This window comes from Pocillopora damicornis, chromosome 3 (genome assembly GCF_964200805.1).
Source record: "Pocillopora damicornis chromosome 3, jaPocDami1.2, whole genome shotgun sequence".
Lineage (NCBI taxonomy): Eukaryota > Metazoa > Cnidaria > Anthozoa > Scleractinia > Pocilloporidae > Pocillopora > Pocillopora damicornis.
The window spans coordinates 26,221,285-26,246,207 of record NC_142672.1 but is presented as its reverse complement, the minus strand read 5'-3'; the positions used below and the strand labels follow the sequence as shown (position 1 = coordinate 26,246,207).

The following is a 24,923-nucleotide window of genomic DNA, read 5'->3' as shown; positions in this document are numbered from 1 at the left end:
AAGCAGGATTAAGAGTCAGTAAACAAAAAGAGATCAGGAGCAAACTTTTAGCATGACTAGCCGCCATGACACCTCGTCACCATATGTTGTTTGTCTATTTTTTAATTTTTAATTTTATGAATTTTAAAACAGGCACTTTTTTGAAAAATTTCCATGTTATTTCTTATCACTTTAAAAGGTAGCTTAAGCTAATCATAAAGTTTTGTCTTGTTGTTTAGTAAAGGAAACCGATATCGTAAGTCTTACCAATTACGGAAATGACCGGATTAAGACTGGAAACACAGAAGGTGATAAAATACTTCTTCAACACAGGAAATCACCCTGGGTGATCAATTAATTGATTATAAATTGACTCTAGGCTGGGATGTAACATGGATGACAGATTGCTTTCAAAACCTCTTGCAACTTGTGTCAGCGGGGCAACTTATATCAAAAGTAAACAGAACATTCCACATTAACTTCAATCGAGGACTATAGGAAGCTAACGGCTTAGATGAAGTAGTCTTTGTTAAAAATAAACAAAATTGTACAATGGTTGTCTCTAATAGGTGTAGAGTACTGTTCCTCAAAAAGTAATAAACATTGAAAATATATCGTTTTTCTGCTCAGTGGATAATGTTAGGTTAATAGAACTTAGGATTCCGGCCGAAGTTTTACTCATCTCAAACCTCCAAAAAAAAAAAATTCCCTTGAAACACTGAAAGTCTACATTCAAATTAAAGCTCTTGCAAAATATTCAAACCTCTTGAAGTAGTGGCATAGGATAGAATATGGACTGGACCGTTGGACCCCAACCTCGTTCCCATGGCCATGGAATGTTAAGTATCATGTCACGCATTCCACTTCGTACATTGATGATTAAAACAGCATAACTTCAACGTTGGATAATTTTTTAAATATTAGGTTTGCCTTTCATGGCTCAAGGACGCAATTTTTCTGTCACATAGCCGATGCACTGATTCATTAAATCCACACAAGTGCAGACAACACAATTACCTTTTTTTAAAAATTACAGATTTCTAATTCATAAATGAAGTATTGCCCTTTTGCAAATTACCGATTTGAGTTAATGTCACAAATAAAATTCTGTCAATCTGTTTTGTATCGCAAATTACAGAAAGCCCTCTTAGAGACAATGAAAAAACGACCTCGATGTTTTCCAATGACTCGAGAGGGAACGAAATCTCTTTCCAATTTCTGCAAACAGTCAGAGTGATAAGTGTCTGCTAAATGCAGGCCAAATCAAGATATTGTGCAAAAATTAGAAAAAAACCGAATTGCACAAATAAAGTTTAAGTGTGTGGGCTGTGAGGAAATTGGCAACGATAACTTTTCCGTCTGCACCTTGTATATATTATAAAAACAAAACGTGAGAATTAATCTCTTCCTACAATTTGGATTATTTAAGCCGCTAATTAATGCATACTAATGAACGCTCGTTTAAGCGAAAAAAAAGATAAAAAACGGAAGAATGGGCGTGCTCCACAAACCTTTCCCTTATACGACTTGTCAAATGAGGGGTCATGTTAACCATGAGATAACCCTGATTTGCGAAACGAAACAAAATGAAAAAGTTTTTATTTGTGAGATTAAATCAAATCGGTAATTTGCGAAAGGGAAATACTTCATTTGTAAATTAGAAATCTGTAATATTCGAAAAAGGTAATTATTTAATTTGCACTTGTGTGGATTTAATGAACAATGCAGTGGCTATGTGAAAAAAATTGTGCCCTTAAGTTATAAAAGGCAAACTTGTTATTTGAAAAATCATCTAGCGCTGAAGCTGGGCTGTTTTAATCATCAATGTGCGAAATGGAATGCGTTACATGACACTCAAGCGTGGGTTTATTGTATCAAAAAGGGGAAAACTGTGTAACTGAAAAGAGAGAAGATTGCTTTGTACGATTGTACCAACAATGATAATATATATATGATAATGATATACAATATTAAATGTATAAAGATTAAAATTGCGATAGCGCATATGAAAACTTAAGGCTAAGGACCGGAAATTCCGTGATCTTGTCTGATAGGGTCAATGACAAAAGGAAGATAGAGAAATTTAGTAATCATATACTGTATACATAAAGGGAAACGTGGTGCACAACTCTATTCAGTTAAAAGCCACACGCATAACTCAACAGTGGAGGATCGTAGACGCGATATTTTCAATAAGGATGAAAGTCCAGTGTTTAGGTGGCAGTTTTGCATTCGCATGACAAAATTAAAAAAAAAAAAAAAGGTTAGTCGAAAAACCGATTAAAACAATTTGTATGATTGATTAAAAGCTCCATTCACCGGCAGCGTTTACTATTACAACCACCTCCCACCCTTCACTGCGTAGTAATAGTCCGTCTCTCACCCCTCCCTAAGTCATAACACTGTGCCTCCCACCCCTCCCTCAGTGCTGATAGACTGCATCCCTTAGTACGAATGGTGTCCTTCCCCCCCCCCCCATAAAATGATAAAAAAAAAAATAGTCCAAAAAATAGTCCAGTCCACATTTTACCCCAGGCCTGAAGTAGCAGTGATTTAGCGTTTCAGATGAATTTGATAACAACTGGCCGTCATCAACAACCAATTGTCGTAATCCTTTGTCTACTGAAACTTGAACTAACCGGCTTTCTTACCTGTGTACGTGAGGTCAGATCAACCGTCAAACAAATTAATTTTGTGGAAGCAATCCGAATTGCAATGTATCACGATCGCAACATGCAGAGAACTTTTCATGCAATACTTTTATTCGCAATTTTAAATCGAGGTAGGTGATCTTTACGTATATTTGGCTAGCCTAAGAATTCTTTACCTTTTGGCAGTGGTCAGACATGAGATAAATGAAATGCTTGTATGAACGACTTCCGCATTCGACAGAGAACGTAGCTGGTTCAAAGCGACTTCTACTCTTGCTCACCTAGCTGATACAAGCACACATTTTTATTGACGGGTTGCGGTAAATATTTTGCCCAATGTTTTAAAAACGAGTTGCTTTGGAACGGAATTGAAAACACATGTACTGCAAATACTCAAGACACGCTCATTATAATTTCCTTGACGCTGTCACATTCTAGAATCGCGTCGGTTTTTTCTTATGTTACCGGCCTTGGAGTTTTGTTATTCTATTTGTGTATCTGACTTTTCTCACGGACTCGGAGACGAATTTGAACGAAACTATCGATCGTCTGATCCGAAGTATCGGGCCAGTAAAATTAATCGAATAGGCGGACTCATCCCAACCCACCCCTCTCGTCAAAAGAACGGAATCCAGCGAGGACTTTTCCGGAAAACCCATCTTCAGTTCCGAAATACCTCGAAGACAAAGAAATACGCGCGACATAAATATTACGCGTCATAAATATTGTACAGGGTACAGAGTACAGATGTAATCTTACATCGAGTTTAGGTAGCCGGTGATAAAACGGAGGAAGCTGTGACTATCATACGACATACATCCTGCTGAGATCTTTCGCAAACGCCAAAGCACGTCAAACCTCCCGTTCTTAGCCATAAGTGACAGAAAACAGGGTGCGTCGGTTTCTCAGAAAAGACGGAAGTATTCCTAAACAGACGCTCATTCACAAAAATTGCGTTGTCGCCAAGGCATACACGTCTCGTAACGTTACTGCTTTCTATTGAATAAATCAGACAACTGCTTGTATTTTTTGTTTTCAAGCATTTTCGACTGAAAACGACGGCTGAAAAATTGTTTTCAAATACAGTTTTTTTTGACATATTGTCAAGAAACCTTCAAAGTTGCCTAGTAACCTGGTTTGTAGTGCGCGTGGTCATGCAAATTTATAGTGAGGAAATGTCAAGACCCTTCATTTGACAGGAAAAATAAATCATTTTCAAAGCGGTGTGTCCTAACGAGAATATGAGGCACATCACAAGTTGTGTTTTGATTCTTTTCATTATTTTCCATAAAGGTAAGTCAACCTTCTCGCCAAACTAAATTCTAGGTCTACGTGTGTCAAATTCGTTGAAAAACGTCTTGGTTTAAGGTTGCTAGAAAGGCTTGCAACATGTCAATCAAAGATGGCGTCAAGAAATGCTTCTTTAATCGAGTTATAGAGGTGTCAACTTCTTGTACTGTGAGAATAGCGTTTGAAGACATAAGATTGTTCAAAACAGCCGAGTTTTAGGAGCCGTTAAAACCAAGAAACAGACAACGGTTCGTATAAAAAGGAGAGAACACATTTTAAAGTTGGTTTTTTTCAGAAGCTGCGGCGTTTGCTATTTGGTCGATCGACGAACTAAATTACGCAAAAGTGTGTTACTCGAGTGTGCATAGTAAATTGTGATAAGTTCTTTTGTGATACGTAATCTTTTATGTCGCGAAAAAAAAAGATGTATATATCACCAGGGGATTTCATTAAAGATAAATAAAATCCCCTGATGAGCGAGTACTCACGAAACAGGCTTTTAGGGATGAAAGTCTCTCTTTTCCCCCTATCTCAATATATATCGCGCTCCACTTCTACGTATCGAACACTGTGCTACGGAAAAATCGAAACACAGACTTCCTATATATCTATATATATGTATATGTATTTCTCATTTCATATAATACTATGGGATTTTGAATGCGGCCGATTGGAAGAATCCTAAGAAATTCAGGGCTAAATTGGATCCTGAAGCTTTAAGGCTTCTTTAAACAGTATTTAAAGGCCTCGTCCTAACTTCGATTTTGTTTTTTCAAATGCTATTGAAGAACAACAAGCATGGATCGATTCCATTTTAGAGATGTTACATTGATTAGATAAACGCAAGTTATAACTGTAAAGTGATTCTGCTGGGCAGAACATAAGCAAAGAAAAAAAAATCGACCCGTCGACAGTCAAAACACTATTTTTTGACGTTTTTGACATAAAATTTCTCTAGTAGAACCGGTTTCGTTAGATCATGACCGTAAAATTTTAAATCATTAAAAGGATCATTGTTAAATATAGACAGAAGCAGATGTGTTAGAGTCAACTGTTAGTATTGCGGTGTTTTTTATGCCAGAAAATTAAAATACTTGAGGTTTACTTTGTTTGTCTTCGATTCATGAACTAATTGGAGGCCTTGAGAAATGACGTAAGACAGGGCGAATAAAATATATCTGTAAGACGAAGAAGAGGCAAATGATGTCTTATACAAATTAAAATTTAAGTTCAAAACTCGGACTATGCTAATAAACTTTTATCAGACTATCATTAACAGCGTCTCCGATCGAATTACTGACAGGAACCTTTCAAGGCTGTCAGAAAATGTTGCGTGTCATAAAGGTCATGTTTCATATGAAAATAAATTTTGAATTCATGGGTAAAATTACTTTGGCTGGCCAAAGGAGCTTAACCGAAATCTTAAGAGCTATTTTTTAACAAAACAAGAAAATTGGGTATGATCAACTGGGTTGATAATGTAAATTGGCCACCGTTCAGGGTTTCTTAAACAGTGAAATTTCGAGCGTTAGCCCTTCCCTTTCTTAGCCTTTCGCTCGAAACCTCTCAGCCGACGCAGCAGCACATGCAGTTTCTTTAGAAACTAACCCCTTTATTGCATAATTATCCGATCTCGGATAGGCAAGTTGTCTTACTCAACTCAGTTGATAACCCACTTTATGTTGATAATTGTTAATTAACTGGAATTTCGAAAAGCTGACGTTTCGAGCGTAAAGCTCTGTGGCTGCATATTTGCCTGCCAACGCAATACAGCAGTTTCTTTAGAGTTCAGATGTAAGTCCATTAAAAAAGCGGAGTTTAATTTTAAGATTGCCTTGTTTTCGGTTTGTAAGTGAGATCGAAAAAGGTGTTCTGTTGGCTATTCATGTAAAGTCATGTCAATTTGGCTCGAAACGTTCGAAATCGAGCTGATCAGCGGTGAAACTTTCATTTCGAATGTGCAGCAGTTTAAGTCAAAATTAGTTAAAATGAACTGCTCCATACATTTTACATGCTTGATTTTTTTACTAACCAAACCCAGTCAAGTCATCGGTTTTGATTTTCCATTCAACTTTGTGTTTTTTTAGTTGCTGGATGGAATTCGTCTTACCAGTTGGTGACTCCTTCGATGAACCTTACCAGCAAGACACTTGTAAAATTGCAAACTACTCAACACGTTTTTACTTCTTCTGTGGTTGTGGAAGGTTCTTCAACTTCTTCGATGACTTCTGACATTACATCACTTATACGATGGCAAACTCCTCAACAGGTTATGACTGCTTCCGTGGTTATGAAAGCCTCTGCAAAATTACCAACCACTCCTCGACACAGCAGTGAGTCACCTTTACCAACGTTTACTGATCAGCCGTCTTCTACCTGCGTTTGTCCAAGCTCATCAGCTGTTTATTCGTCCTTGAAGCTTTCTGAGTCTTCCCCAGTAAATGACTCTCAAGTGACCTATTCTCCGGCTGAAGTAAATGCCACTCAGATCTACAATTTAAATGGTACACCGACAATCAGCATTAATTTTTTTTTTGGTGTAGTAAGAACTGCACGTTTGACCAAATAAAAACACGCACATACAAGACTCTTTATTTTGAAATGAAAATTTCAAATGATGTCTGAATGTTCCATAAATGTCTTACTATCCTTAAATTTAACAAGAGGATATGAAACTGAATGTGTATGTAGGTAAGCCTAAAGCTCCTATGATTTGATACGTTTATGAACTTCATAGTTCTTCACGGCTTTCCCTATCTTTAAGAAGAAACATGCTCGTTAAATTGATCAGAAATTTTTATCATCCGTGTCAAAACAATATAGAGATTAAGTTATCATAATTATGAAATATTTTAAACAATTAAAATTAATTATGCCGTAAGATCACCTGTAGTCTTAAAGAATAACATTTTTTTTAAGCCCCAGCATTACTGGACTGTCCTCTTTGGTAAACACCTAAGAAGTTTCGTTTAGGATGTTTACATACAACCTTAGAACCATTTTTTTTAGGCTTTATGCTTAGTATTACATGGACGCTAAATAATTTTTCTTCTTTTATGTTTATTTAGCCTCGCAATTCCAAAGTCAAGGTGTAATATCTACGACACGTCTATTTTTAAAGCAGACCCAATTGGCCACCTGCGTTTGTCCGTCCGTGACCGAGTCTATGATTCCTGCACAGTCATCGGCGGCGCCAGAGGGTTAGTATCAAATTTCTTTAAGCCGTCATGTTTACATTTCTGTCTTTTCAAAGCCTGCAGTCACTGCAGCGTGAAGGAGGGGAGGGAGGGGGAGGGGGAGGGGTGCATCAGCCCACCATCTCAGAGAATATAAAACAGCCGGTTGAGGTAACTTGTTAGACTGTGGGTTTTGGGTTACAAACTTTCGGCAGCCTGTTCTTGTTTTACAATAAAAGTCATATTTCTACACCAAGACTGCGTGCAGGGAGTTGCATAAAACATATTTGGACAGTTTTTTCTCAGCACTTTAACCCGAAGCTTATGAGCTACAATTTGAAAAATTGCCGCACCGTTCCCGCGATTATGATGCATTCAACTAGTAAGTTATGGCGTCTACGCGATGTAAAATTTTCAGATTTTTCAACTTAACAATTTTTTCCCTTGTTTTTTAGCAACACAAAGTCCGACAGGAACAACTCCGAGGCGTAAGTACTGACATCAAAACAAGAAAAAATAAATCAAAAGACAATCTTAGAAATGAAAAAAAACAAAAAGCAAAACAAAGCAAAAAGCCAGGAATTTAAAACATAAAGTCTTTTTGCGCGAGAAATGGATTTAGAAAAAAGTTCGAATATACTATGGTTCTATTTAAAAAATGTATTGAAGCCCTATGATAATTATATTGCCATGTAATTGCATATTTTTCCATTTCTCCCTAATTTTTTTAGCGCACACGACAAAGCCACCGGCTACAAGTAAGTGCCGTCATTAGTAATATAAAAACAAAAAAAATCACGTTAGTGGTAATTTTTGGGGTAACATGAAAAAAACTGATCTTTATACAAAAACAGATAACAACCATTTAGAATTATATCTTGTCTCAAGCTATTTACAAAATATCAAAATCCACGGGTATACAATTTTTAAATCTAGTTTTTATTCTCTCTAAATCTTCTCTTCGCGTGCTATATAACTCAATAATACTTTCATACCTTAATTATTATAATTTAGTCTGAGGATCAAGCTGTAAAAAATCTTCATAGAGTTGTAATTTTGCGAATAATTAGGAGAATAAACAAGCCCAAATGAGGCACATACGGGTCCCTTTTTTCAAGAAACTTGACTTTAATTTCAAAACATTCATTTGGTACAGTTCGTTCAGTTCATGTTCTTTATAAAAAGGACTTTCCCCCTTCGAAAATTTGAAAATATACTCACGAGAAACAACCAAATCCACGGCTACAACACAAGGCGTGCAAGCTCCTTTCGTTTGTCATTATGTGTGACAAATATTCCGCAGTTTTCCGTTTTCTATAAAGGTCCAAAGTTTTCCAACTCTCTAACTTTTGAGATCAATGGCTTTTCATTCCTTGCATCCTTTATAAAAATAAAGGTTTAAAGTATATATAATCAATAAGTACTAATTTTCCTTTTATATAAAATTATTATACCTAAGCTTAATCTTTGTTTTTGATGTGTGTTTTCCTTACCAATCACTGGGAACTGCAATTATTGTAACAACGTCATTTTTTTCCATTTGTATTAATTTTTCCATTTGTCCCTTATTTTTTTAGCGGACACAACAGAGCCGCCTTCTAAAAGTAAGTACCTTCATCAGTAATATGAAAACAAACAGCGTCATTTTTTGCCAATAGAACCTCTCAAAAATTGTTCAGGGCATGACATCGTTTAACATCTATCTCAGTCAAACATCGAGTGCCGATATGGAATCCTTCCTTACTCATCAGCAGCTCTAGATTATAGATAACGCTTTCCAAACTATTTTGTGTTTTCCAAACTAGCGTTTTCCGCCAAAAATGGCTTATTTAGGATTAAATTTAGTGTCAATTCCGCAAAAATACCTCAAATTACACCTTTTTTATAGACCTAGAGGAAGGGTGACCTCAAAGTGGCACTATCTAGGCAGAAACACGGAAATGTCTTATAAATGATAGCACCAGAGATACTTCGATTTTCACGGAGAAAGGAAAAGAATCGTTTCAAAAGGGCAAAACTTTGTTTAATTCAACGGACAGTTATATTTCAAAGCATTTTACCCATACAAACAATCCATTTTCCACTGCATGGTTTGTTAAACATGATGAAAGTGCCCAAAATTCTCGGAACGTTTAATATATGAACAATAAAGTCTATGATTTTAACACAATATTTTAAAAATCTGATAACCCGGTTTATTTAAAATTCTGCATTGGATAACTTCAAGTGCTGCAGAAATTCTGCACGATGTACCGTCCAGTGTTGCAGAAATTCTGCACGATGTACCGTCAAGTGGTGCAGAAATTCTGCACGATGTACAGTCAAGTGGTGCAGAAATTCTGCACAGTGTAACGTCAAGTGTTGCAGAAATTCTGCACGATGTACCGTCAAGTGGTGCAGAAATTCTGCACGATGTAACGTCAAGTGTTGCAGAAATTCTGCACGATGTAACGTCAAGTGCTGCAGAAATTCTGCACGATGTACCGTCAAGTGTTGCAGAAATTCTGCACGGTGTAACATCAAGTGTTGAAGAAATTCTGCACGATGTAACGTCAAGTGATGCTGAAATTCTGCACGATGTAACGTCAAGTGATGCTGAAATTCTGCACGATGTAACGTGAAGTGCTGCAGAAATTCTGCACGGTGTAACTTAATTTGCTTTGACTTCTGTTTATTTATGGACATTTGCTGTTAGATATTATGTTGTGCTTTATTTTTCAACAGCTGTTAAACCGACTGCCCCTCCTATTGATAGTAAGCAGTTATAGTTTCTTCTATAATTAGTTTTTGTTTTGATTATATTCTCCCTTGTATTTGTTGCGCCTCCTTAATTTAATGGTTTGCAACTGTAACTAAACTGTGTATAAATGCAAATGAATTTCATGTCTAGAAAGAATTAGCTAATTGCACTTTTTCAGAAAATTTAATTGAATTACCACTTTCTCTCTTAAATAAAACCAGTTTGTCATTTAGAATAATCTATTGTTTGATAACTATACTGAATACAATTCTCCCAGTCCCTATTGAGTTGAAATGAACCTGCGTATACACGGTAAACCTCCCTAATGCTCTATTATTTGAAGTTCACTCTTTCGTTTACTTTTTCAATTCAAAGCGAGCAACATGTATCCGTTTGGCCCTCAGCAGAATGACAACGAGTTTCGTCTCGATTCACGGTATTATTTCTCCCGGCGGTGCTTACGAATAAATACAGACTGGAAGGGATTCCCCTTCTTCTCGGGGAGACATTATAAACTGCATGTAAGTTCTTGTCGATGATCTTCATATGTGTTACGTTATCGTCGTACTCGTTGTATTTTCTTATTACCACAAGCATCATATACTCCATGCAAAATGTTATATTTTTCTTTGCTGCTTTATTTTCCAGCCTTAAAACCTATAAAAAAATTCAATTTCTTCAACTAAGTTTAGTAAACGTCAATTTTACTTAACTTTTCACTATGATTGGTCCAGAAAACTCGCGCTATCCTCTCAACCAATCAGATGCAAAACTAACTAACAATCGTGACTTGGTCATCTGCGTTTTCCCGCGCGCCAAGCAGTCTCCTTGCTTTCACTCTGAGTTCTCATTGGCCAATAATGATGTAACCCTTTGTTCTGCTTAGTCGCTGGGAAAAATTTGGTTTTGGGGTTTCAACACTCAATTGAAAACTTGCTTTAACTTGTTAGCAATGTAATGTTATCTCAAGGCTGTACTTTAAGAATTAGATTTGCCATTCGTGTGTAATGCTAGAGAACACTCTAGGGTTTGCATACATCTGTAAATAATCATAACGTACAAATGTATAAAATCAACCTGCAAAAATATGATTATCCGCTTTCTGATCGAGCTGCCTGATTGTGTTCCGTCATTCTTTGTCTTGTAGATATGCCGCGACGGTAAAATCCAACTGAACTATGAGTGGAGCTGGTGGTGGCCGCAGAAGTTTGGTATCTACCGATGGTTCAGAAATATGGCTGTTATTGCACCTTTCTGGGCGACGACTGATACTTACTTTGCCTTCAAAAAAAAACAGGGTGTATTATCAAATATACGAAGAAAATAAGGAAAGTTCCAAAGATACTCTTGCTATGGCTACAAAAAACGTAAGGCAGTACATTGAAGGATTTTCCAAATTTCAGGCCTCCTGGGTCCTTGTAGTGACTTGGGAGAATCTCTGTCCGTACGTCTATTATCCATACTACTATTACTATTATGGAGACCAGGAAATTGAGTTAAACTGTCACTGGGTAAGTAAATATGTGTGGTTGATCAAACTAGTCCATACTCATTCTTATTACATACTAAAACAGTGGATAGCTTCGAAGGCGCGCTCTGATTGTCTACTCAAAATTCAATTTGAAATATTGTTTGCTATTCACCTTCGGACATTCACGCGCGGGGTTTACGCCCTTAAATATTGTAATCGTTGCGGGAATAAATGAGTTGAAATCACATTTGTGTGCTATTTTACTCCACCGCTTTGCAGGGCGGTAAATGTCACAACTAGTCAGCTCCACTTCGGTGAATAGTTGTTTACTATTCTAGCTGCTGTTCACTTGAAGTCTTAATTACGATTACAATGCAGTTCACACTAGTGTCCAGGCTCAGAGAGACCAGCCATTTTTCACTCTTTATAGTTCACGCGCTTCGAATAAATATTCATGAAAAATTGAAAAAACAAATAGATTGATAAAACTAGCAAATATAAACCACAAAGAAACCAACAGCAACAAAGAAATAGGAGAAATATTTCTCTCCTGTAGATTTCAATATCTTTTTTTATAATACATATTGCATTATTTTTATATCTCTCCCCTTCCTAAAAATCTCTTTGTTATTTAGTGTAAGTAGGTCAGTTGATGTAAGCTTCAATTTTTTTTTTCAGAGCAACACATTTCAAGCAGTTATAATAACAAATGGATTTAATACGTTCTTGATGTACAATTACCCTTATAATGGTATTCAGTGGGTGGTTCCTGCAGATCAGTAAGTTTCTTTTTTTAGCCATTTTGAAATACATAATTCTAGTGTATTGTAATGACTTACAATTTCCATGATAAACCTTTCTTAAACTTAACGAAGCAATTAATGTTAGCTTCTGAAATCTTGCAATCCAAGACTTGCATAGAGACTTTCGCTTCGCAAGGGCTGACATGTTCGAAAAACGGCTTAGCCGGCGGTTCTGTGAGCTGTTTGAATCGTCGAGCCGAGGAGTCACAAGAGGTCTGGAAAAGAAAATTGAGAGAGTTCCACTACTCGTTTTCGAGGCAACTGGGCCTTTATTTTCACCACGTACCCACGACACCGTCTGATACGAAGGCTGAGATTGGCTTCAATTACAAAATAGCCTTATTAAATATAATCATGTACGTTCTTTATCAAACACTGACTACCCCCTTTTTTTCCTCACAGTTCTGATTACCGTTACTGGACTGGCTACTATGGTCTACCTGTTGCTGGGTGGAACGCAGGGAATGATGGTCAGGATTACTTGAACATTGAAGGGTGAGGAAATTGCATCAGGAGGTCTATGACGATCTTTAATCATTTTCCTTGAAATACGAACTTTCTAATACATCTTTTTTTAAATTGATTTACACTTTTTGGTTTTTTTAGATCCGGAACTTTGTTTGGAATGTATAATCTCGATAAGCAAAAAGGAAATACGGGATCACTTGGAAAATATTTCTGGAGGATCGAGAACAGTGTGGAAAAAGGCTCACTAGACAAGTGCATGGCTTGGAGTATGCGCCAAAGAGAATTAAACATGCGTGATAGGTACGATAAACTGATACGCTCAGACTGGCGGATGGCCTGTCCTTGTACGGAATGGCAAGCCTGGTTAGATTGGGGAAGATTCTCTTGGGATTGGTGGTCCTCTTGGCCCGATTGGTGTTACGAATCCAGGCGTGTCAAATTCATTCCCTTTCCCGCGATGAATAATAATATCAGGGGTTTTACTGTGAGACAGCAGTGTTGTTACTCAACTAACTGGGAGGACTGGGGCTCTCTCAAAGTTGGTCTTCCTGATGGCGGACACGTTAAAGTGACAGCAGTTGATGACTGGTTTAATCAGGTTGAAGAGATGGAGGAAATGTACACAGACCGGCAGGCTTATCAGTTTTGCTGTGTTGATACACATATGTGTGAGCATTTCTATTTATACCGTCCGTCTGATCACTGCTCCTTGTATAGGCCGCCACCAAGACGTAAGTTTATAAATTAGCAATGACAATGGATATTCCACCATGGGTTCTTCTTGTCCACTGTTTCTAGGTCAAATTGGAATTGGAATGTTAACTTTTTTGGAGGGAGGAAAACCGGAGGAACTGGAGAAAAACCCTTGGGGCATGGATGATAGTCAACAACAAACTCAACCGATATGTGATACCAGATCACACGTGACATCAGGTCCGGGAATCGAACCCCGGCCACAGTGGTGGGAGGCGAGCGCTCTCACCACTGCGCCAGCCCTGCTCCCCTGTCGAGTCTCATCGTTTGTTTGTTCTAGCTGCTTCTAATATATCCAGACCGCCGGTCCGTTATGTGATCTCACACGTTGGTTGTTGAAAGATTGTTAACAAGAAGGGCGTCGACTATTTCCTGAGTTCATACTTTGTCACGACAGTCGGTATAACAATCGACTTTGGCACAGTTGCAGAAAAACTGCGTTCCATCTCTAGCATTCAACGGAACCTTGAAAAAGATTATATCAGGGCCCGAAACTTACAAAGCAAAAAGTAACTGACTTTTTCTCCCTTCCAGCAACAACTCGTTAATTCGAAATATTTTAATATGTGGAATAAAACATCATCGCTATTTGCTTTCGGTATGTTTTTGAGAATTTTTTGTTACATTTTTAGGTTGGTTCTGGGGTGATCCTCACATTAAAACATTAGATGATAGAAACTATACTTTCAATGGTCTCGGTGAGTTCGTCATGGTGGACGCAAAAGAGGGGCAATTCCAACTTCAGGCCAGAACAAAACTTGCTCAAGGGAATACCACGAAAGCAACTATTTTCTCAGCCGGCGCAGCTAAAGAAGAAAATACCAGCACAATCGAAATACGGGTAAAGCCTAAAGGTAAGGATACTGTTATGCATTTTACATAACTTACAAGAAAAGAATGTCTCGTTTAATTGGTAAATAAATTGTTCACTGCAGGGTTAAAATCTGCCTTGAGAGAGTTTGGATGGTTTTTTGATGCATTACTCACTGACTCAGAATTTTACATGCTATTAAACAATTTGAAAATTAACAGTTAATAACATAAAAAAAATAAAATAAAATAAGGAGGAGGATTAGCAGGTTATGATCTCACACGTGTTGTTAGATAAAAATTAACGCCAACATCCGTAGAAAGCAGTCCTAGGACTTGTGAAGGCGCAGCTTGACTATCATATTCTTCACTTTTAGGAGGACTGGACATTTTGTTAGACAGGCAACTCTACCACGGCTACAACAACCTAACAAACAAAAGTATAGCAATCGGTGGAAATCTCTCTGCTTCAATACCAGAGAAAAACTGTTTACAGGTTTCCTTTCCCTCAACAACATCCGTCAACTTCTGCGTGAAGAAAGAAATGTTGTCGTTTGTTGTAAGTCTCGGTGAGGATTTCAAAAACACCACCAAAGGACTGTTGGGAACGTGGAACGATAACCCGGATGATGACTTCACAAGGCCTGATGGGACTGTTTTAAGGTCATTTTCATTAAGGGATATTCATTTCTCGTTTGGTGTCAAGTGTAAGTATCCCCACACAGTCTTTCTTGCTTTTCCTTGTAAGTGGGAAGCACTCTACTTACACATCACACAGGGAAGAACATACGGTCTCTAGGTTAGAGCGTGCCCTAAGATTGCCTGATTTAGCGGGCCGTATTTCACTGCACGGGCCGCTAAATTAAAAAAAAAATTGTTTAAATTGAAATCTTTCACCTCAATTTGATTTTAGAGACATACTAAATATCTTGCTAACTTCGTACTGCAACTAATGGAAACTCGTTTTTTCCGCTCGGATATATTTAAGCGTAACTTACAGAACGGTTCATCAATGAACGGTTAGCACGAGAAATTTAAACTCCGACATTTCGAGGACGCGGAAGGCAGCCGGAATTTGAGAGTTCTTTTCTTAAGAATTTCTTCATTTTATATCTTTTGTCTTCGCGCTAAAATATGGCAGTTGGACGGTTGATCCTAAGCGTCATTACAGCCTTACAAGTTCATTACAAGTCTTCTACGCTATTCTTTTCAGGGCAAATTAACCAGTCCCAATCTTTATTTACGTACGGTAACAATGAAAGCGTGGCCAGTTTTTCGGATCCTGATTTTGAGCCCATGTTTGCTGATAACATCACGTGGCATAATGACAGTTTAAGACAGAAAGCTATAGATCAATGTGGAAATGATCACGAATGTCTGTTTGACGTGGCTTCCACCAAAGACTTGTCTGTTGGCTTGGTAACCAAAGATATCAGCATTCAGCTGGTGAATGAGACAAACAAACTTGGTAAGTATTTGAATTTGTCATATATCTCCTGCTTGCAACATAAATTCGATCAGAAAAAAAAACTCGGTCGTAACTTACAGTACAGACCTCAACTCGGTTAGTAAGAGGTGTGTATTGAGAAGCACAGATTTTTATCATGAAAACAAAAACTGATTTTCAAGATCATGTTTGACAAATATTTGAATTTTGCGTAATATTCCCTTTCGCGTTTAAAGCGAATTGATGAAAAGCATCGACTTAGGCTGTTTTTTTTTTCTATTAGACTTTAACCTGATACTTCTTTTTGGAGACAACCGTATTCCAAATGTAGTTTTTTTGTATCGAAACATTTTTAATGAGTTAAAATTGATAAAATTTTTGAATGTTGACAATATTGCATAAAGATGTTGTAATCAATGGGGATTATGACACTGCAGCACAGTATCAGAATCCATCAGAATTTGTTTCTGTTTTCAGCCTCTTGAATTAACTTCTAATAGATTTTTATGCGGATCCAATTTATCTGTAGCATTTATTTAACGATTACATTCAGTTGTTTGCCGTTCACTTTTCTTTTTCACAGACAACTTCCCGCCCAAAATAGAGACTGCTTCGAATGCGATAAATGCGACCCTTGGTGATACAGTTCACTTGAGCATCAGGGCTGTCGATAATGACACGATTGCGTTTCGCGTGATTAACAGTCCTGAAGGGGCTACTTGGAACCAGACTGGTAACTTGTTAAATTTCACTTGGCGTGTTACAACATCAAGAAAGGTATGCTTGCAAACATTTTTTCTCTTTTTAATTAGAAATTATTTATCATCTCATCAAAGTATCTGATACAGTCTGTAAAGTTTTACCTTTGGCTTCGAGAAATTCCGTCATTCTTCATTTTGCAGCGTAACGTATAGGTTACTTGGTCAGATAGATCTAATCATGCCAATTTGGTGTAACAATAGCTTCTTTACACTTTGACAAAGTCTTTTGTGAGGGAATTCAAGAATTTTATCGCGCTTTAAAATGCAAACTTCACAGAAGGCGCGAGAAATTAGTTGAATGTACTTCTCTTATTAAAGCCTTGGCATTTGAAACGCGAAAGAGGGTGCATTCCTTGTTTCAATCTCCTCAAAATTAGGAACTAACTTTTCCATGCGATCGCGGGTTATCTGAGTCTCTGCCACGTTATTTTTCTAATAGGAGCTTACTCGTTTGAATAAGAGCTTAATACCGTCTGAAATCTCCCTTTGCAGTTCAACCTTACTTTCGTTGCTTTTGACGACAAAGGCGCAAGTGCCAGTTGGAGTCCAATTATTAACATGTGCGCCTGTAAACATGATGGTCAGTGCGTAAAGCCAGAAGAGGGCGACACAGCCAACTCTGACAGCAAGTTTGTATACATGGGTTGTGCATGTCAGGGAGGATACACAGGAAGGTTCTGCGAGAGCGACATTGACGCCTGCGAAATGAATGGTCGGCCGTGTTACGCGGGAGTTAAGTGCATTGATCTTCCTGCACCAGCCAATTCCAGTGGATATAAATGTGGACCCTGTCCATCAGGATACACTGGAAATGGAGCTCAATGCGCTGGTGGGTTCTTTCACCTTTTCCAGGGATGAAGTTGAATTCTGGACAAAGATAAATTCAGTGACTTTCTCGCGCTAGCACACGTGAAAACATCTCGCAACCTCCGGAGGCAAATTTGAATCATATGCGATTAGCGAAAGAAAGACGTTGTGCATTTTAAGCCTTCTGCTTTCGAATAACCTCACTACTATAGCTATCGTCGTGTGGAATTTCAAATAGGGACTCTGATTGGTCAAGAAGCTATCGTACTCAGAATGTTGACAGAATGCCTTAACCGAAGAACTCTCTCATTCTTTGTACCCGTCTTATTTAGTTCTGTTCCCTCGAAATCTTGACTTAGTTCTTTCACTTCGGAAGATTCTGGTCAGCCCATAGAAAGTGTAACCTACTGCTTTAATAATCACTAGTTTAAATTACTTACTTCAGGGGATACAACACCCTGCAGATAACCAAGTCGAGAATTCCTTATGATCCGTTATCTTACACACAAAGACTCCAAAAGAACGATTAACCTCTATGAGTGACTAACATCTAATTTCTCCTGATAATATCATCTTTGAATCATGCAGTGAGGTCATGAGAATTAAGAAAATTATCAGCAGGTAAAGAAGTTGTTGATTGTTATACAAATTCTCCTTGTCAGCACCTTAGTGAATGTACGGAGATCAGTATGGAGAATACCTTTACTGATTTTAGGGTGTAAAGGTTTAATGATAACTTGAACGTTCAGACAATTTTTACCCAGTGGTGTACATTACTGATTAACTGACGCTAAGCACTATTTTTCAGACATCGACGAATGCCAAAATAAGTCGAGGATTGACTGTGATCAGCTCTGTGTCAATCTGCCAGGTTCCTACTTCTGTGATTGTTACAGCGGATACAAACTGAATGCTGATGGCGGCACGTGTGACGGTAAGCCATCTAATTGCTTTAATTCCCGTCCAATTACTTCAAGTCCTGTTCAATTACTTTAAGTCCTGTGCTGCTTTATCTTGGGTATACGCATGACCCAGAGATGGAATTGAATTTTGTGGAGTAATTTTCTCCCGATTCCGATTGATTTTTTATGAAAGAGGAGTCAGGAACTGGCTTACAATTAACCCTGATGAACTTCTTACGCATTATACGTTACCATGAGTTCCTCTAAGTGTGTGAACGGTTTTCACCTTATTCAAACTTTTACGCGTTTACTGTTTGTGTGTTCTCTAGTCCATTATTCAAAAAGACCGTAATGTTAGGTACAGCTGTGGTCAACGTGAAAGATATTCTTTCATTTGCTTATAGATGTTGACGAATGCCTGCCAACAAACGATTGTATGCAGAAGTGTAACAACACACGAGGAAGTTACAACTGTTCATGCGACGATTATTTTCAAGTTGATCCCAGTGATCCAAAGAAGTGTGTAGGTGAGAAATAAAGTGTTTGTGAAAACATTACTGGCTTCATCCTTGGGAAACGTAGCCACCCGATGGAACGCGCACTGGGTCTCTGATCCAAGGGTCTAAGTTCGAAACCTAATCAAGTCAACTTGTTGTGTTCTTGAGTAGTGATTCCACTCTCAAAAGTGCCTCTCTCCACCCAGGAGTAAAAATGGTTGGCAGCGAACCGCTAAGAAGATTTGGGAATAATATCACGGGTTGGCCTGCTATACTCGTAATGAGTTGCAGCTGGATGAGTAATTGGGTCGTAGGCCAACTTCCTTTCTTTTTAGCGGGTCTCAAAGGGGTAATATAAGCCTTTAGCAGTAAAACGGCTTACAGACTTAACTGCTAGCAAGAAAATGTAAACTGTTTTAAAATGGGGAAAAGGGACTTCTAATTAATTTGTTCATTTCATCAATGAAAACGACACGTTATCAAGTTCTTATCATATTTACAAATAATTCCATCTAATGTCAATGTGACTTATTTTTTTATGCAGCCAAAGACCCTTGTTCTGCTGACAATGGCTGTCAACATGTTTGCTTCAAAGGGGACAATGATGAACTTAAATGCGCGTGCTATGCTAATTATGAGCTGGAGAGTGATGGCAAAAGTTGTAGAGGTATTAAGAAATGTTGAGTTTACAGCGAAACATATGCGGTAAAGTTGACTCCTCGTAATGTTCAAGCAAGAGAGGTTAAAAATATAAGATTTCCTTCGCTTTTCAACTGAGCGTTGTTAAAGAAAAATCACAGTAATCCCAAAGGTCAGTCAGAAGAAAGGAAAATAATGTTGCAAACGGTACTTCTCATTTCACACCGGTTATTCTACCTCGCACCTTGCGTTTCACACTTCGCATAACACACCTTATACTTCACATTCACACCTCCGACGTTACTTACTTCGAGTTAGTTTTGTTCTTGTCATCCTCACCCGACCTGTATATCTGAGTTCTGCTATCATCTCATCAACCAGAAGGCCATCTTTTAATGTCTTTGCTACTCACTTCAATTTTCAGATATCAATGAATGCGACCCTTCGAATCCCCGTCATCGCTGCAGTCAGATCTGTAAAAATACACCAGGGAGTTATAATTGCTCTTGTGAAAAAGGATTTGAAATAGCCAAGGATGGTTACGATTGTGAAGGTTGATAACAAAACTTGTGCTTAAATTAAACAGCTGTTTAATTGGAGCAGTTTATGATTTACTTTTTTATGTTTCTTTTGATTTCTAATTGCTATTTGTACTTTTTTAATCAGATATTAACGAGTGCCTTGACGTGAGCTTGTTCAACTGCACGGATGAGTTTCACAAATGCATAAACACTCGTGGCTCTTACAAGTGTGAATGTGATCAAGACTTGTACTTTATCAACGGAAAATGCAGAGGTAACGACTGCAAAAAATGCGTCTTTCTGTAACTTGATTCAGGATCAGGATTAGGATTCGAACTTGAACAGAGAACTGAATGAAATTGTAATAATGAGGATGAAATTTCATTCCAGTCCTCGACAATTTTTATGTAAGATGGCCTTGAATAGTGTGCTAATGAATATGATTTTATAAAACCATGAAACCGCATGATATGCTGGGGCGTAGGCAAACGTAGATGAAATGGTTATGTACCAACTTTGAGCTATTTGACATACGTTATATTCACTCTATGATCTCTGGAATTTAAGCTAAAAGGAGAGTCACCTATTGAAAGGAGAGCGTTTAATCGAAGGGGGCACTTATTATTCTACTTAACTAATTGCGATGTAGTTGAAGCTTAAAATGTAATAAATAAATTGGCGGTGGAAACGGCTTTTTTCGTATCCCTTCTATTCGAGAAATGAAGGGAAGAGGGAGGGGGAAGTGGGGGGAGGGCGCTTGTTCGGATAACGCTTATAAGAGTGTGAACAGTTATTTTAGGAAATACAGTATTTGTAATCGGATGTTGTCCATTATTTTCTTTCTAGGTCTAGAGAAGAATGAGACAGCTCCAAAGCCAACGTTACAAAAACCACGCAGACCTTCAAACAAAGAAAAAGAGGAAGCCGTCCAGTTCTCAATTGAACGTAAAAATGGGGTGAGTACAATCATATTACCAATGGACTTTTTGAGAATTTCATGCAATCGAAGATGATGAAGCTGAAGAAGTCGCCAACATGCAGGCAACTTGACATCCCTAGGGACCAATTATTTTTATTGCCTGGGGAGGAAGTCACAATTAAGTAATCTGATCCCCTCCTTAGGTTACACTTTATTGTAATGACCTTCTCCCCCTCCCCCCCTTACAGGCGGTCAATTTCTTATAGTCCCCCCTTTATACTCTTGAGCGACTGACTGGCTCCCTCTGTCCCTCTCTAAAAACCATGTGATCCCTCCTAATTTCAACCCCCCTCCCCTCCCTGACGATAAATAATAACTAAGCCCCAAAGTGATACGTTTTCGTGGTCTGTTTGTAGTTTAAATGGGATTTCAAGACAGACAAGGATTTCAAGGAAAAGATGGCTTCTGTCACCACCATATACTGTCGTGACAACAGGACAAGATGTGCTCTAAAAGAAACAACAAGAAACAGGTGATCATTTTAAAAGAAATTAGTCTGTACAAATGAAGGTTAATCGCTAAGTCTCCACGCCATACATGTACATGACACGTATTACAATAGATTGAGTCTGGTGTTTCTCCTTGTTCTAACTTAACTGAAGGGGGTCACGGAGTTTATCCAGATTCTCCGGTCTTCCCCTTCCCCCACCCCCCAATGAAAACCAAAAGGCCCAATCTCAACGCTGCTTTTCAGAATGAATCTTAATACACGTGAACGTACTGCGTTTTTGTTTGTTTAGCGTTGTAGAGTATTCATAGGTCAAGTTACTTCGCACCTTGTTATAATTCAACCGTCCTTGAATGTAACAAAAAAAAAAATAGATATTTACACTTTGTTTATTATTTTTTGTCCTTCTTTGCCAGACGGTCGCTCCTTTTTGATCTCTACACTACAGATCAAATCCATCGTTTGCCTGATTACCCCAAAAACTCATCCGGGCTCCTTTACATAGCGTTCTATGTTCAGCAACCTGTTGGCCAATATGTCAGCAACGCGTCAGCACTACCACGTAGAATACTGGCTCAAATTATGGTCATTCACAAGAGTGAGATTGAAGCAGCTATTGGTGCAAATATATCTGGTATAGAAGCGTGGTTTAAACCTGGCGAACCAACCTTTTCGCCAACTTTAGGAACAGCAGAACCGGCTGCAAAAGAATGGAAGTTTATTATAATTGGTGTTATTGTGGGAGGAGTGTTTCTCGTCATCGTTGTCATTATCGTTTGGAGATGGTAAGTCAAAATAACACTTTTTGGCGTCAAAACCTGTGGTCAAACCACATCTGTGGCTCAGGTTCGAATCCTAGACCTGGTGTCACATGTGGGTTGAGTTTGTTGTTGGTTCTTGTCCTTGCTCTGAGGGTTTTTCTTGGAGTTCTTGGGCTTTCCTTCCTTCCCAGAAACCAAACATTCCAAACCGCCTCGTGGGATGTCGATATCATTATTATGATTATGATTATTATTATTGGTGTTATTTTTACCATTATTTATATTATTGTGTATCAGTTCTTCCCCAGATTGGGATGCCAGTCAATCCCCTTGCATTTCTTCAAGCTTTCTAGACAGTTTTCCGGTGCTTTTATATGATAACGATTTTAAAGAGCCTCTTTAAGGCAAAGTACGCTCCCAGAGGCATAACACAATAACCCCTGCTATGTCTTGAGCCTGATCCGTATGATCTTGAGACAAAGGCACCACATTAAAGGGGTACAACTTCCTCCTTTGACTCCTTACCACGTGAATTCAAATGAAAATCAAGAGATTCGAATGATCAATGTGAAGCTATTCTTCAATCTATTTACTTTAGTTTGAAGAGGAAGAGGAAGGACAAAACTGTTGTGATCCCTACTGTTGTTGATGACACACCTGGAGGAAACATCGCCATGAAGAGTTATCATCAGTCTGTAGAGAGCCTGGAACCAGCACCCAGCCAGTGAAACGCTTTTTTCTATCGTAAATGTAGAAAGAAATTACCCTATAGTTGGTCACCGCTCAGCTTTCTTCCGTGCGTGTGCTAGGGAACTTTAGTTTTCACTCGGGAAAAATATTAGTCCTTAGATCAGAGACCACAATTTCAGTCGTATGATGGTAAACGCTTGTCAGAACGTATCTAATAATAAAATTATTTGACGCGAACCCCGTGAAACTAAAACGATTTTACAAATGTGTTTTACCACGTCTCGTGAAAGAAAGATTGTAAAATATAATTGTGTCATATCACTTAACAACATCTTACTACACCTTGAGCTCTTCATACTACCTTATATCTATCTTATCTTAAAACTGGTTGGAAATCTTTTTTAAAAGTGGTTTAGGTAGAGCCTCGGTTGTTCGAAGGCTGGATAACGCTATCCACTGGATAAATTGCCATGCAGTAGTTAAAATGAAAAGTTTTATTACACTTATCAGCTGGTTAGCGATTTATCCGGCGGTGGAAAGCGCCATCCAGCCTGTGAAAACCCGAGGCCAGAGGTGTAGTTTCTACATATGGAGACCATTTTCATCGCTAGATAATGTGTTCAAAATTTCGGTCGAGTTTTATTCGGTTAAACCGTTTCAACCTCTTCAAAAAACATTTGTAGTATGATTTCAGCTGTTTTCCGGTTCTTAACACACTTATGATTTCTCCTACGTTCCTCATATCTGGGGTTTATGAAGAGCGTAACTCGCCGTTGTCTTCTAGTTTACAGCAAGCGTCAAGTCTGGCAAATAGACTCCACGCTAGATTTTAATGAGCCTGCGAAAACGATAACGATCGCTTACCACGTTTTTTTTCCAACATTTCAATCTGGCTCGATGCCCTTTTGAAGAATTAATCTATTTGAGCCAGGAACAACTCAACCAAGCTAGACAACCTGAAGCGGTCGATTCAAATAAAATAGGAGTTTTTTAATGATCGTATTTATCTACCTATCATAGTCTTAAAAGGGTTGGTTTATTTGATTTTTTAATTTAACTCAAGGCAGTACTTGTGTCAAGCCAAGAGATCATGAATTTATAATTTGTTGGTCAAGCTCAGAGGAGCTAAATAGGTTGGGTACATATTTAAAAACTTAACAGGGGTGATCAGAATCAGTGGTGTCATAGGATTGTGCTCTTTGATAGATCGATTGACTTGTACTCAGATATTTCAAATAAAAGTCGATTTAGTCAGTATTAATTAAGGGGGGATTTGATTGATATCTTGAATGTTTGAAATTTAGCTCGCTAACATAAGTGCTGAAGCCCGTAGATAGACCTTTGCAGTTTTACTTCTAACTTATGCTAAGCGCCTGCAACTCCTAATCTTTGTTTTTTTTGTAGTTGTTAACTTTGTTGCAATTTTTTTCGATTCTGTTAAGCGGGCTGTAAATGGTTTCTTTACTTTAAAACACCAATCCTCTAATGCATCGTTTCAATCAAACGAGGAACGTTCTTAGATTTTTGAATAAGTTATATCTTATCATTGTGAATTTGACAAATTTAGCTCAAAGTTAATAACTTCATCATTAACGATCCTTAATCATACTTCGTCCCATTTGGTTTTCTTTTTGCTTCACAGGTGTTTGTCTACCCAGGTGAAGAATTTATTATTTCAGGTTTCGTTGGCGATTAATGCAGATCAGTTGATGGCTTGTAGAGGCCTCACTAATACACACCTCAGGGAGTGGGTCCCCTGCTTACAAATATTTCTTTCTATTCGTTTTCTTACATATAAATTCCGACTCAAATTAGCGCAACAAGGGCTCCTTTGAGATATTATTAGCGTGCATAACAATGAGGTCCCCAATAGGGTTCTTCAATCCCGCGATTCCGACTAAAATTTTCTTTTAATCCCGTAATCCCGACGGTTTATACCAGCCAATCCCGATCCCGATCATACAATTTTGTCTAAGGTCATTTCCTAAACTTAGGAAGACCTTTTTGGTGGGAGATGATTTTCTCAACCAGTATTGATCCGTTGAAGTCTATGGTCACCGTAAGGCTTACGTTTATCCCCTTTCACTAAAATGATGATATCGATTAAAAGTTCAGCACGAATAACGTAAGCTAGTCACGGTAACGACTTCCTTTCATTAGACTTTGATCACGGACAATCATATGGGTACAGGCAGGTCAGCATCAGAGAAACGGATAACATTTCGTCAAGTGAAGAAAACACAAAGTTGTTGAAGCGAGTACGTTCGGGAACAGGACGCCAAAGATTTGTATTTTTAAAGAGACGCTGCCCAATGGTTTTTTCTCATTAA

General features: G+C 38.1%; 1 protein-coding gene across 6 annotated transcripts; it reads left to right on the top strand.

Moving 5' to 3' along the window:
• The first annotated feature begins 2,476 nt into the window (after positions 1 to 2,476).
• On the top strand, positions 2,477 to 23,848 carry LOC113677329 (mucin-like protein). 6 transcript variants are annotated; one of them, XM_089199289.1, is made up of 26 exons: positions 2,477 to 2,761; positions 6,008 to 6,424; positions 6,989 to 7,120; positions 7,552 to 7,584; positions 7,828 to 7,854; positions 8,674 to 8,700; positions 9,821 to 9,850; positions 10,212 to 10,357; positions 10,984 to 11,347; positions 11,986 to 12,086; positions 12,513 to 12,605; positions 12,717 to 13,309; positions 13,964 to 14,185; positions 14,519 to 14,848; positions 15,355 to 15,609; positions 16,172 to 16,365; positions 16,842 to 17,178; positions 17,965 to 18,090; positions 18,463 to 18,585; positions 19,100 to 19,222; positions 19,619 to 19,747; positions 19,861 to 19,989; positions 20,562 to 20,671; positions 21,051 to 21,166; positions 21,559 to 21,927; positions 22,502 to 23,848. In XM_089199289.1, the coding sequence occupies exons 9-26, from the start codon at positions 11,015 to 11,017 to the stop codon at positions 22,629 to 22,631; spliced, it is 3,813 nt and encodes a 1,270-aa protein (XP_089055415.1). In that variant the 5' UTR covers positions 2,477 to 2,761; positions 6,008 to 6,424; positions 6,989 to 7,120; positions 7,552 to 7,584; positions 7,828 to 7,854; positions 8,674 to 8,700; positions 9,821 to 9,850; positions 10,212 to 10,357; positions 10,984 to 11,014; the 3' UTR covers positions 22,632 to 23,848. The 6 variants fall into 6 exon arrangements, with proteins under 6 accessions (XP_089055415.1, XP_089055416.1, XP_089055418.1 ...); XM_089199292.1 differs by having other exon boundaries at positions 2,612 to 2,761; positions 6,008 to 6,253; XM_089199291.1 differs by lacking the exon at positions 2,477 to 2,761 and adding an exon at positions 3,571 to 3,923.
• The last annotated feature ends 1,075 nt before the right edge of the window (positions 23,849 to 24,923 follow it).

What these genes read in the sequence shown, in the direction of transcription:
- LOC113677329 (XM_089199290.1), top strand. Translation starts at nt 11,015, where the DNA reads ATGAGTGGAGCTGGTGGTGGCCGCAGAAGTTTGGTATCTACCGATGGT. An exon ending in TGGGTGGTTCCTGCAGATCA is followed by an intron (nt 12,087 to 12,512) that starts GTAAGTTTCTTT and finishes TTTTCCTCACAG; the next exon opens with TTCTGATTACCGTTACTGGA. An exon ending in TTTCTCGTTTGGTGTCAAGT is followed by an intron (nt 14,849 to 15,354) that starts GTAAGTATCCCC and finishes TATTCTTTTCAG; the next exon opens with GGCAAATTAACCAGTCCCAA.